This window comes from Pygocentrus nattereri, chromosome 19, assembly GCF_015220715.1.
Source record: "Pygocentrus nattereri isolate fPygNat1 chromosome 19, fPygNat1.pri, whole genome shotgun sequence".
Lineage (NCBI taxonomy): Eukaryota > Metazoa > Chordata > Actinopteri > Characiformes > Serrasalmidae > Pygocentrus > Pygocentrus nattereri.
The window spans coordinates 793616-807778 of NC_051229.1; the positions used below are offsets into that span (position 1 = coordinate 793616).

Consider the following 14163-nt stretch of genomic DNA (forward strand, 5'->3'; position numbering starts at 1 on the left):
AGTCTGGTACTCACTGAGTCGGCTCATACAGTTCCTCAGTCGCCCCTCCAGACTGGCCACTCGGTGCTGGAGTTCGTCGTAATCGTACGCTCCGATTTCCTCCTGGATGCCCAGCAGCACCATCGACAGGTTCCTCACCTCCTCCTTAAACTGAGAGATGAGCCTGGCGTCTGTTTTATACTGTTCCAGCACAGGAATCAGGGGCTGCAGATCTGCCATCTTACCCTTCATCTCCTGAGGAGGAGGAGATGTTGAGATTCACTCACTCAGCAGTCAAATTCATATCACTTCCCCCCTTAACTCAAATGTAGTTGATCAGCCAAGTCGTGTTTGGTGTCTGAAGTTTGCTTCTTCAGTGTAAGAACTGGAGCTACGAGGCTAATGTAGCTGAGTGAAGGAAGCTTATACCCCACCAATTAGCGTAGTGCTAACTGCATGCCTACATCACTGTGTGGAGGTGTTCAGCATCTCTAATAGACCTCAGCATGTGGTTTCTGACACTGCATGACTCACTGTTTTCTACAAACAGACTAAAATACATTAACGCCATTTCAAAAAATGTGCAAAATGTAAATAAAAATACAATGTAATTATGTGCAAATTATGTAAATCAAATGTTTAACTCAAAATAATACAATGACAACAAATCGAATGTTGACATCAAGGTGGCAGGAGATGTTGCTAAAACATGTTCATATCATTCAGCTTTAATGGGGCCTTCACAGATGAGCACGTCACCCAGGCCATGAGCACTAATGCCCCCTAAACCATCATGAATACTGGCTTTAGAACTGAGCACTGATAACCAGCTGAGTGGTCTTCAGCCCGGACGACACAGTGTCCATGATTTCCTAAAGAATTTCAAACGTTGATCCGTCGGACCGCCGGACACTTTTCCACTTCCCCTCAGTCCATTTTAAATGAGCTCAGGCCCAGAGAAGGTGGCAGTGTTTCTGGATCCTGTTTATATTTGGGTTCTTCTTTGTGTTTTAGAGTTTAACAGCGTTTGTGGATGCAGTGATGAACTGTGTTCACAGTCAGTGGTTTTCAGAAGTGTTTCTGAGCCCATGCAGTGATTTCCACTACAGAATCATGTCTGTTTTTAATGCAGTGCTGCCTGAGGGCCCAAAGATCACGGCCAGCAGATACTGGTGTTCAGCCTCGTCCCTCACAGACAGAGATTTCTCCAGATTCTCTGAGTCTTTAATGATATTCTGCACCGTAAATGATGAAAAGCAGAAGCTCTTTGCTGTTTTATGTTGAGGAACGTTCTTCTTGAGTTGTTGCTCTATTTGATGATGTCTTTCACAGAGTGGTGACCCCTCCTCACCTTTACTTCTGACTCCGCCTCTCTGAGATGCTCTTTCATACTCAATCTTGTTGTTGACCTGTTGCCAGGTATCCTATTTAGCTGCAAGTAATAGGCATACATTTTTCAAAAGCAATAAAATTTCTCAGTTTCAATGAGAATGCTATTGTCAATGAAATATAGGGTTTCAATTATTTGGATGTCATTGTATTCGGTTTTTATTTACATTTTGCACAGCATTCCAACTTTTTCGGGAATAGGGTTGCATCAGACTCTGATCTCTCTTTTACCCCGCATGTAAACACAGTCCCTAAGTAGCTTTTATCATTTGAGAAATGTCGCTACAGTTCGGACTTTTCACTCTCAGAGCAACGCAGAGAAACTTGTTCATGCATTTATTCCAGTCAGAGTTGATCACTGTAATGGTCTTCTTACTGGGCTTACTAAGAAAACTGCACTCCTTTACAACTCATACAAAACGCAGCAGCATCCTAACAAAAACAGCACAGAGAGATCAGATCAGTCCTGCTTTAAAAGAGCTGCGCTGGCTGCCTGAATCACTCAGGATAGATTTCAAGGCTCTGCTACTGGTCTTCAAAGCTCTAAACAACCCTAAAGCACCTGCTTACATCACAGAGTGTCTGTCTGTTTATGTCTGTCTGGCACGTAATCTAAGATCTGAAGATACTGACCTTCTACAGACACCCTCTGTAAAACACAGAGAACATGGAGAGGCTCTTTCAGTTCTTCTGCTTCTAAACTGTGGAGCTCAGTTCAGCTTTTATTAGACAGTCGAGCTCAGAGCACCTAAACATGTCTCCCTTTAAATCAGCATTTAATTAAACCTGAATGTCTCGTGGTTTTTATCTTTAATTTGATCTTCATTTTCTTCTGATTCTAAATAAATACTGAGGATTTCTTCTATAACTACAGCTGTGTTCAAAATTATTCAACCCCCACTGCAGTAAAGTGTTTTAGCAAGTTTGACATTTCTTTTTTATCTTGTTCACAATCAGATCAAAGAAGGTCTTATTATTATGATTATTATTAAGAGACCCTTATTAGTCCCACAACGGGGAAATTTAGCCTCTGCATTTAACCTATCCATGAAGTGAAACACCACATACACACTAGTGAATACACACACTAGGGGGCAGTGAGCACACTTGCCCAGAGTGGTGGGCAGCCCAATCCACAGTACCCGGGGAGCAGTTGGGGGTTAGGTGTCTTGCTCAAGGACACCTCAGTCATGTGCTGTCGGCTCTGGGGATCGAACCGGCAACCTTCCGGTCACAGGGCCAGTTCCCTGACCTCCAGCCCACGACTGCCCCCTTGTATAATGCAACTTAAATTACAAAAATATTTTTTCTAATATACCAACAAATTTCCTTTTTGTGATTTCCTCTTTGACAAAATTATTCAACCCCTTAAAGATTATCACTCTCAAGAACAGAGGTTTCAATCAGGTGTTTTCAATCAGGCATTGAAAGCACCTGTAGATGAGAACAGAACCATAATGAGCAGCAGTTAAGCAGATTTAATAGGACTGAGATACTCAGTCCAGGGAATGGTCAAAGAAGTCAAGAGAGGAGGTACTTTCTCTTCATAAGCAAGGATATGGGTATAAAAATATAGCAAAGACATTCAACATTTCAAGAGACACAACTGGAAGCATAATTCGCAAGTTTAAAGCTAAAGGCACAGTGGAAACGCCACCTGGACATGGCAGAAAGAGGATGCTGTCGGCGACTGCTGTCCGGTACCCGAAACGAAAGGTGGCGAAACATCCCCGGCTGACAGCTGAGGAGCTGCGACAGGACTTGTCAGAGGGAGGTACTCAGGTTTCAGCCCAGACAATAAGGCAAACACTGCGAGATGAAGGTCTCCGTGCCAGAACTCCCAGGCGCACCCCCTGCTGACTCCAAAGCACAAGAAGAGTTGACGCCAGTATGCCAAAAACCATGGGGACAAACCACAAAAGTTTTGGGATACTTTTCTCTGGAGCGACGAGACAAAATTGGAACTCTTTGGGCCTTTGGCTCAACGATATGTCTGGAGGAGGAAGAACGAGGCCGATACAGAAAAGAACATCTTGCCTACTGTGAAGCATGGCGGTGGGTCACTCATGGTCAGGGGCTGTTTCACTGCTTTAGGTACAGGGAATCTCCACTGTGTGGAAGGTTTCATGAACTCAGTTAACTACCAGGAGATCTTGGGTGGAAATGGCATGCAGTCAGTGACAAAGCTGAAGCTTCTACCATGGCTTGGTTGCAGAAGAAGGGCTGGAAGATTCTGGAGTGGCCATCGCAATCGCCCGACTTAAATCCCTTAGAAAATCTCTGGTGGGACTTGAAGAAGGCAGTTGCAGCACGCAAGCCCAAGAATGTCAATGAACTGGAGGCCTTTGCCCAATGAGGAATGGGCTGAGATACCTGCTGATTGCTGCACTTGTGTCAAGCTGTGTTTCACATCTGACGGATGTTAGCACTGCCGACGGGAGTTGCACTAAGTGCTAATGATGTATGAGACTAAGGGGTTGAATAATTTTGTCAGTGAGGAAATCACATTTGTTTGTATATTAGAAAAAATATCGTTGTAATTTAAGGTGCATTTGTGTTTTATACAAGTCCTTATTTGATCTGATTGTGAACAAGATAAAAAATAAATGTCAAACTTGCGAAAACACTTTACTGCAGTGGGGGTTGAATAATTTTGAACACAGATATGTTTTATCTCCAGTCTGTAAAGCACTTTGAGCTGCCACTGGCAAGAAAAGTGCTCTAATAATAATAATAATAATAATAATAATAATAATAATAATAATAATAAATTCTTCTTCTTCTTCTTCTTCTTATTATTATTATTATTATTATTGTTATTATTATTATTATTATTATCATAAATACAATATATATTCATACTGCCCAGCTGTAACAGTAGGCAAATAAGGGGTTTATATGGTATAATTACATAATGAGTTCAGATTATTAATCTAAGGAAAAACATTGGAAAAAAGATCAATGTGGAAAAAGAGTGATCCGCACTGTGCCTGTTCTCTTCTCAGGGTCTTGTAATGGATTTAATGGAAGCGCACCTGAAAGTTTTTCGTCAAGAGCGTTCTCCGGTTGGACTCTATTTGCCTGAGCTTTGATCGCAGTCCTTTTATCTGGCTCTCCATTTTCATGACGTACTGGAAGTCCCTCTGAGTCCGCAGGTTCAGAACCTCTATGGACTGAGACATGTTCTGAATCTTAAAGAGAGGAAAACAGGGCAAGTTAATTCGGCCTCCGGTGGAACGAACATTAGCAGCGTCTCCAGTTTAACAGCTGCTGTAAAAAGCTTTCACAGACACTGCAAGGAAATGAGGGGATGCACAGACTCTCTGACTAGTCAACTATTAAAGTGGAATCCCACCAATTTTTCTGAGCGGTTTGGTGTGAAACGGTTCAGACGTCTTTACAGTGGTGGTGATGGGAACCAGGTGTTGCCATGACTACGACACAGATATAGACACTTTATTTACCATCCAGAACCACCAGAGAACCTACACGAGTCTTCTGAGCTTATCTGGAATGTTGATGATGAAAAACAGTGGAAAATCTGGAATAATGAGTTTTCTTTGTGGACCATTTTGCCGCACAGCGCCCTGCATGTCTCCCTCCACCATGAATGGAGTTGAAGTTCTCTAAACTCTCATAAAACAGCGTCTCAGTCATCAGGCAGTGAATTCAGAACCAGTTCATGTAGGAACTTTCTGTAGGAGCTTTTAGAGGGACGTCTGGTTCCTATCACCACCACTGTGAGCGGCTCTGACTCAGTCAGTTCATCTAGAACGGAGCGTTTCACACCAAACCGCTCAGAACGGCCCTGATTACATCTAAACCACTAAATTATGCAGGAATTTTGAAAAATCAGCAGAGGTCTTCTTTAAATTCAGCAGTCAGTTAGTAGAGGATGGTGCTTGAGTTCAGTAACGGAAACAAAAACAGAAGAGAAAGAGGAGACAACAGAAATGTGTTATTCTCCTAAACAAAAGAAAGAACAAAGAACTTTATTAGTGTGGAAATACTATAATCAATCTGAAATACAGTCTCATAAACCAGACCAAACAAAATCAATAAACCACCTTTAAAAAAACAACAGCATGAACCTTTTTCAGTTGAGTGTCTGTATCTCACAGGTGTGCAGCGACTACAACTGCTTGCTACAAGCTTTTAGTTCAGTAAACAGTTGTTTGTTTCCCATCTGGCTGATTGAACTGGTGCACAAAAGCACAGAAGCCCCATTTGTTTATATTTATTAGCCTTATTTTATTTTTTTTTCTTTGTTTTTTAACTCTAGTAAACATGAGTAAAAGTAAACATGCAACGCCATGCAGCCCTGAGTTTATCAGCCCAAATACACTGCAGGCCAAAATGATAGAGGTTTCGTTTGAGGTTATATTTGAATAATTGACGTTCATTTTTGGTGTCCAAGTCTATTACGCCCCCCCCCCCATGGTTTAATAAACATATGATATATACCAAAATATTTAAAACGGTCTCTTTTATGTGAAACAATTGTCAGTGCATCCATATACAATTCATTTTAGTTTCTATTTGCCTCCAAAAGTCTAAAAATATCAGTTAATAAACTACCTAAAAAGGGTAAATCAGTTATAAAAACTCTAAATAAGATCATTTTTCACGGTTTTATGTTTAAATTAAAAACCCTGCTGTAATTGCTAAACTTTAAAACTGCTCAACTCACTGAAAAACGTTTGTCTGCAAGTTCTGACTTCCTGAAATATCAAACAGCACGTTGAAAAATTAAGACTTTTATTTTGAAATGCGTTTAGAGGGGCCAGGGGACTGCATCGTAAAGAAAACCCCAAGTGACCTTCATGGTGCAATGCCCAGGTCACAGATTTAGTAAAACGTGATGTTTGAGTCACGATTAGAACGGTTCTGTTCACCATGTCAGGTGTTCTGAGCTCAGGAGAACCAAGAAAATGTAGAATTATTACAATAATATTTATTTATCTGGAAAAAATAGCTATAAACTCTAGTTGCAGGACAAAGGGTTCTACGGGTGTTTAAGTAGATTCCTGTTTCATTTAAAATGAGTCTGAAAAGTCAGACGGCGCAGCAAACAGACCAGCACAGTTCAATCACTGAAACAGGCAATTAAAGCTTTGATAACACTCAATATATTTAAGATAGAAAATACACAGAGATATAAATGTGAATAAATATGCAGATATAAAAATGAACATCTCTTTAGTAAGGGCTTGTTTTTTATTGTTGACCCATTTTTATGGGAAAGGCCTTCTTTACTCTCCGTGTTGATAACAGAGCCTTACAGTCGGCAGCTTTTAATTCTTTACCTGCTCCTAATGTAACACCTGACTGAGCTGATGGACCTTCAGGAGCTTCTGAATGGAGGAATCAGGTGGATCTAAAAGGAGCTATGATGAAACTCAGCAGGAGAAAAACAATCTACACTAATAAAGCAGAAAGCATGATCAGTAAATTCTAAGCTGCTCTTGGAGGAGAACAGTGCTGCACCATGACAACACCATGGTAGTGTGGAAGTGCAGTGGACGAGGCAGGTCCTGAGACGGCCTGGATCAGCCCCTCAGGCTTGTTTGTGCGGTTACATCATCTTTATGATTATTCAGAATCAGCTTCTAAAAGCCCCGTGGCAAGTTTTGGAGAGGAGCACAGAATCAGGACAAACCATTTCAAAACAAACATCATCCCACTGTGTAAAACAAGAACGTATTTGTGGTCAAAATTAGGGATTTTGTATTGAAATAGTGCCCCCCCCACCCTCGCCCCCACCCCCGCCCCCACCCCCAACAAAAATGCCTCTTGAGGCCAAGGCTGGACACGTCGGGTGGAGGCTAACAGACACAGAGAGTTTTCACATGTAGTTCTTTTTAGATGAACTGAAGTAAGTTCTGTTAGTGTGAACCTGAAAAGGAAGCAACTACAAATGGGCAGCGTCCTCTGATAAAATGGACCTCTCGGGTGTCGAGAGGAACTGCAGACTTGCCTGCTGCTCTCTTACTGGCCAGAAAGCACAACGCACAAAACTGGAAAAGGCTCCTCTGGGTGAAAATCCATGTCTGCTATGAACATCATTTATTTAAAAGAGCAACCTTGACTTTTCATTCACTCAGAGTTCAGTGTGAGAGCAGCTTTGAGCTCAGCGATGTGCGCCCAGCATCAGCCTTCAACATCTAACGCTTACCTTGTCGGGAGATCAGGGTCAGGCTGAGCACCTAATGAACGAGCCTTGATGGTGTGTTTCACCTGCTTCAGTGCTGAACCCTGTGACTGTGTGTACGGTCAGCCTCGCGGTCTTCACCATAAAGCAAAGCAGAAGCAGACCGGGGCCGTTTCGTCAGACCACAAACAAACCGAACTCAGACCATCCTGAGAGGTGGTCTCAGTCTGGCTCATTTCTGGAGCTGTTTAGAGGGTTTAACTCCGTTTGTTGTGCTCAGAGACTCCACACTGAGAGACTCGCCCAGTGTGTGGTAGCCTTCAGACGGCTGCAGTAGTCTTTCTGTTTCCTTCACTGACCAAACGAATAAGAGCCTCTGATCCTTTGCCTCTCCAACTCTTCCCAGGGGGGTCGCACATCTGGACGCTTTATTTCAGTACCAATATATGCACGTATTTATAATAATGACGTATTTTCTCAAAATAATGACGTGTCAGGCAGTATTATCATTATATGCTGTTACCTGTGTATATTCCTAGTTATATTTATGACTGTAGATACTTTTTAGTATCTATTGTTTTTATATCAGCCTGATTATTATAACTGTGCTGTGAGACTCATACTGTCTGCTAAACGTCCTTCAGGATCGATCTGTCTGTCTGTCTGTCTGTCTGTCTGTCTGTCTGACTAATCTGTCTGTCTGTCTGAGACTGAGGACGGTCACACACAGACCTTCTCCAGGAGCTGTCGGAGTTGCCTGCTCTTCGCATCTCTGGAGCACAGGCTCTGTTCTGGAGCGACGACGGTGCAGACGCAGCGGCCGTCGGCATCCTGCGCTGAACTGTACACCTGCCAGCCCTCCTTCAGCCAGACGCTCTACAAACACACAGAACACGCCGGTCAGGTCAGAAAAACTCCTGCGCAGGTTCAGTTTATCAGAAAGCAGCTCGGAGCTCTTCTTGGCATGAAGACGTTTTTTTGGCCCAAAGCTGATGAGTGATATATACTTACAGTACCTCACTAAACTGAGCACCCCTCACATTTCTGATAGTTTATTCTATCTTCTGATGGGACGTCACTGTAGAACTGAAACTCTGATATAAGTTAAAGTGGTCAGTGTGCAGCTTGTATAGCAGTGCAGATTTACTGTCCTCTGAAAAGAACAACACACAGACATTAATGTCTAAACAGCTGGCAGCACAAGTGAGTCCACCTCACAGTGGACGTGTCCAGATTGGGCTCAAAGGGTCAATATTTAGTGTGACCACCATGATTATCTAGCACTGACAGAACCCTCCTGGGCATGCAGTTCACCAGAGCTGGTGACGCCATTCGGCCTATTGTTGTTTAGCTCCACCCATTCAGGCTTCTGCTGATTAGCTCCACCCATTCAGCCTACAGCAGTTTAGCTCCATCCATTCAGGCTACAGCAGTTTAGCCCCACCCATTCGTCTTATAGCAATTTAGGCCCACCCATTTATCCTGCAGAAATTTAGCCCCACCCATTCGGCTTACAGCAATTTAGCCCCACCCATTTATTCTACAGAAATTTAGCCCCAACCATTCAGCCTACAGCAGTTTAGCCCCAACCATTCAGCCTACAGCAGTTTAACCCCACCCATTCAGCCTACAGCAGTTTAGCCCCACCCATTCAGCCTACAGCAGTTTAGCCCCACCCATTCATCCTACAGCAATTTAGCCTCACCCATTCGGCCTACAGCAGTTTAGCCCCACCCATTCAGCCTACAGCACTTTAGCCCCACCCATTCATACTACAGCAATTTATCAACACCCATTCAGCCTACAGCAGTTTAGCCCCACCCATTCAGCCTACAGCAGTTTAGCCCCACCCATTCAGCCTACAGCACTTTAGCCCCACCCATTCATCCTACAGCAGTTTAGCCCCACCCATTCATCCTACAGCAGTTTAGCCCCACCCATTCAACCTCCAGTGGTTTAGCCAAACCCATGCGCACTGAAGGTATGAGCAGTGTTTCAGGCCTGACTGCTTTCTGAATGATGCACTATACAGATCACCCAATAAGAACAGAGCTCATTTACATATGTACAAAATGCACATTAAGGGTAACACAATATAGTGCAATATTAAAAAGCCCACCTCAGACACTGAACTCAGACACTGCCCCCCCCCCGATAACACGGCTGTGTAAATTGGACTCGAAGGCTTTCTGAGCTGCTGCGTGAAATGACTGTGTGTGGGAGAGATGCCAGGATGGAAATGCAGATCAAATTTTCGTGTATTTTTGAGGGGGATTCAGAGAGAGAGTCATTACCACGGTCTTTTTGAACTCCGCCAACAGCCTTCGTATTATTCAAAGCCACAGAAGTTCCTTAAACTTTACTCCTCAGCTACCGTGACAGAAACCAATTTATTCTCTCTATTCCCCACAAGCCTCTTCTCCAGCAGTAAATATGCAGCGCTTTAAAGAGAGACCCCCCAGTAAAAAGACGGATTTTATGCTCGAGTTTAATGACCTGCTTTAAATCTTCCCACTTCTACAGAGCACTCTCCTCATCTGAATACTCACTCTCAAATAATACACACTTTCCTTCACATCAAAATAATCACAACACGGAACAGGGAGCCAGGAAAATTCAAGAGATATAGGTGTCTCCTGCATCTCCTGGCTCTGCCCATAATCCAATGAGAGGTTGGACATAAAACCACATTCAGCCAGTTATTCATTCAGCCTAATGAGAAACTGTAGAACGGACTCGGTTTATATCACAATACCTACATTTAGAGTCGGTTATTCATTCAGCCTAATGAGAAACTGTAGAACGGACTCGGTTTATATCACAATACCTACATTTAGAGTCGGTTATTCATTCAGTCTAATGAGAAACTGTAGAACGGACTCGGTTTATATCACAATACCTACATTTAGAGTCGGTTATTCATTCAGCCTAATGAGAAACTGTAGAACGGACTCGGTTTATATCACAATACCTACATTTAGAGCCGGTTATTCATTCAGCCTAATGAGAAACTGTAGAACGGACTCGGTTTATATCACAATACCTACATTTAGAGTCGGTTATTCATTCAGCCTAATGAGAAACTGTAGAACGGACTCGGTTTATATCACAATACCTACATTTAGAGCCGGTTATTCATTCAGCCTAATGAGAAACTGTAGAACGGACTCGGTTTATATCACAATACCTACATTTAGAGCCGGTTATTCATTCAGTCTAATGAGAAACTGTAGAACAGACTCGGTTTATATCACAATACCTACATTTAGAGTCGGTTATTCATTCAGTCTAATGAGAAACTGTAGAACGGACTCGGTTTATATCACAATACCTACATTTAGAGTCGGTTATTCATTCAGTCTAATGAGAAACTGTAGAACAGACTCGGTTTATATCACAATACCTACATTTAGAGTCGGTTATTCATTCAGTCTAATGAGAAACTGTAGAACGGACTCGGTTTATATCACAATACCTACATTTAGAGTCGGTTATTCATTCAGTCTAATGAGAAACTGTAGAACGGACTCGGTTTGTACCACAATACCTACATTTAGAGCTGGTTATTCATTCAGTCTAATGAGAAACTGTAGAACGGACTCGGTTTATATCACAATACCTACATTTAGAGCTGGTTATTCATTCAGTCTAATGAGAAACTGTAGAACGGACTCGGTTTATATCACAATACCTACATTTAGAGCTGGTTATTCATTCAGTCTAATGAGAAACTGTAGAACGGACTCGGTTTATATCACAATACCTACATTTAGAGTCGGTTATTCATTCAGCCTAATGAGAAACTGTAGAACGGACTCGGTTTATATCACAATACCTACATTTAGAGTCGGTTATTCATTCAGCCTAATGAGAAACTGTAGAACGGACTCGGTTTATATCACAATACCTGCATTTAGAGTCGGTTATTCATTCAGCCTAATGAGAAACTGTAGAACGGACTCGGTTTATATCACAATACCTACATTTAGAGTCGGTTATTCATTCAGCCTAATGAGAAACTGTAGAACGGACTCGGTTTATATCACAATACCTACATTTAGAGTCGGTTATTCATTCAGCATAATGAGAAACTGTAGAACGGACTCGGTTTATATCACAATACCTACATTTAGAGTCGGTTATTCATTCAGTCTAATGAGAAACTGTAGAACGGACTCGGTTTATATCACAATACCTACATTTAGAGCCGGTTATTCATTCAGCCTAATGAGAAACTGTAGAACGGACTCGGTTTATATCACAATACCTACATTTAGAGTCGGTTATTCATTCAGCCTAATGAGAAACTGTAGAACGGACTCGGTTTATATCACAATACCTACATTTAGAGCTGGTTATTCATTCAGTCTAATGAGAAACTGTAGAACGGACTCGGTTTATATCACAATACCTACATTTAGAGTCGGTTATTCATTCAGTCTAATGAGAAACTGTAGAACGGACTCGGTTTATATCACAATACCTACATTTAGAGTCGGTTATTCATTCAGTCTAATGAGAAACTGTAGAACGGACTCGGTTTGTATCACAATACCTACATTTAGAGTCGGTTATTCATTCAGTCTAATGAGAAACTGTAGAACGGACTCGGTTTATATCACAATACCTACATTTAGAGCCGGTTATTCATTCAGCCTAATGAGAAACTGTAGAACGGACTCGGTTTATATCACAATACCTACATTTAGAGTCGGTTATTCATTCAGCCTAATGAGAAACTGTAGAACGGACTCGGTTTATATCACAATACCTACATTTAGAGTCGGTTATTCATTCAGCCTAATGAGAAACTGTAGAACGGACTCGGTTTATATCACAATACCTACATTTAGAGTCGGTTATTCATTCAGTCTAATGAGAAACTGTAGAACGGACTCGGTTTATATCACAATACCTACATTTAGAGCTGGTTATTCATTCAGTCTAATGAGAAACTGTAGAACGGACTCGGTTTATATCACAATACCTACATTTAGAGTCGGTTATTCATTCAGCATAATGAGAAACTGTAGAACGGACTCGGTTTATATCACAATACCTACATTTAGAGTCGGTTATTCATTCAGTCTAATGAGAAACTGTAGAACGGACTCGGTTTATATCACAATACCTACATTTAGAGCCGGTTATTCATTCAGCCTAATGAGAAACTGTAGAACGGACTCGGTTTATATCACAATACCTACATTTAGAGTCGGTTATTCATTCAGCCTAATGAGAAACTGTAGAACGGACTCGGTTTATATCACAATACCTACATTTAGAGTCGGTTATTCATTCAGCCTAATGAGAAACTGTAGAACGGACTCGGTTTATATCACAATACCTACATTTAGAGTCGGTTATTCATTCAGTCTAATGAGAAACTGTAGAACAGACTCGGTTTATATCACAATACCTACATTTAGAGCTGGTTATTCATTCAGTCTAATGAGAAACTGTAGAACGGACTCGGTTTATATCACAATACCTACATTTAGAGTCGGTTATTCATTCAGTCTAATGAGAAACTGTAGAACGGACTCGGTTTATATCACAATACCTACATTTAGAGTCGGTTATTCATTCAGTCTAATGAGAAACTGTAGAACGGACTCGGTTTGTATCACAATACCTACATTTAGAGTCGGTTATTCATTCAGTCTAATGAGAAACTGTAGAACGGACTCGGTTTATATCACAATACCTACATTTAGAGCCGGTTATTCATTCAGCCTAATGAGAAACTGTAGAACGGACTCGGTTTATATCACAATACCTACATTTAGAGTCGGTTATTCATTCAGCCTAATGAGAAACTGTAGAACGGACTCGGTTTATATCACAATACCTACATTTAGAGTCGGTTATTCATTCAGCATAATGAGAAACTGTAGAACGGACTCGGTTTATATCACAATACCTACATTTAGAGTCGGTTATTCATTCAGTCTAATGAGAAACTGTAGAACGGACTCGGTTTATATCACAATACCTACATTTAGAGTCGGTTATTCATTCAGTCTAATGAGAAACTGTAGAACGGACTCGGTTTATATCACAATACCTACATTTAGAGTCGGTTATTCATTCAGTCTAATGAGAAACTGTAGAACAGACTCGGTTTATATCACAATACCTACATTTAGAGCCGGTTATTCATTCAGCCTAATGAGAAACTGTAGAACGGACTCGGTTTATATCACAATACCTACATTTAGAGTCGGTTATTCATTCAGTCTAATGAGAAACTGTAGAACAGACTCGGTTTATATCACAATACCTACATTTAGAGCCGGTTATTCATTCAGTCTAATGAGAAACTGTAGAACGGACTCGGTTTATATCACAATACCTACATTTAGAGTCGGTTATTCATTCAGTCTAATGAGAAACTGTAGAACGGACTCGGTTTATATCACAATACCTACATTTAGAGTCGGTTATTCATTCAGCCTAATGAGAAACTGTAGAACGGACTCGGTTTATATCACAATACCTACATTTAGAGTCGGTTATTCATTCAGTCTAATGAGAAACTGTAGAACGGACTCGGTTTATATCACAATACCTACATTTAGAGTCGGTTATTCATTCAGTCTAACGAGAAACATGTAATTTTGCTGGTTTCAAGTTCATTTCTT

General features: G+C 41.4%; 1 protein-coding gene across 1 annotated transcript in view; it reads right to left on the reverse strand.

Annotated features, from left to right (window-relative positions):
* olfm3b (olfactomedin 3b) overlaps window positions 1-14163 on the reverse strand; it is a 34632-nt gene that overhangs the window by 6333 nt on the left and 14136 nt on the right. Inside the window, exons 2-4 of the mRNA XM_037547687.1 lie at window positions 8252-8395; window positions 4404-4559; window positions 15-234 (exon numbers count right to left, since the gene is read on the reverse strand). Of these exons, the coding sequence (XP_037403584.1) occupies window positions 15-234; window positions 4404-4559; window positions 8252-8395 (520 nt within the window). The remainder of the gene's footprint in view (window positions 1-14; window positions 235-4403; window positions 4560-8251; window positions 8396-14163) is intronic.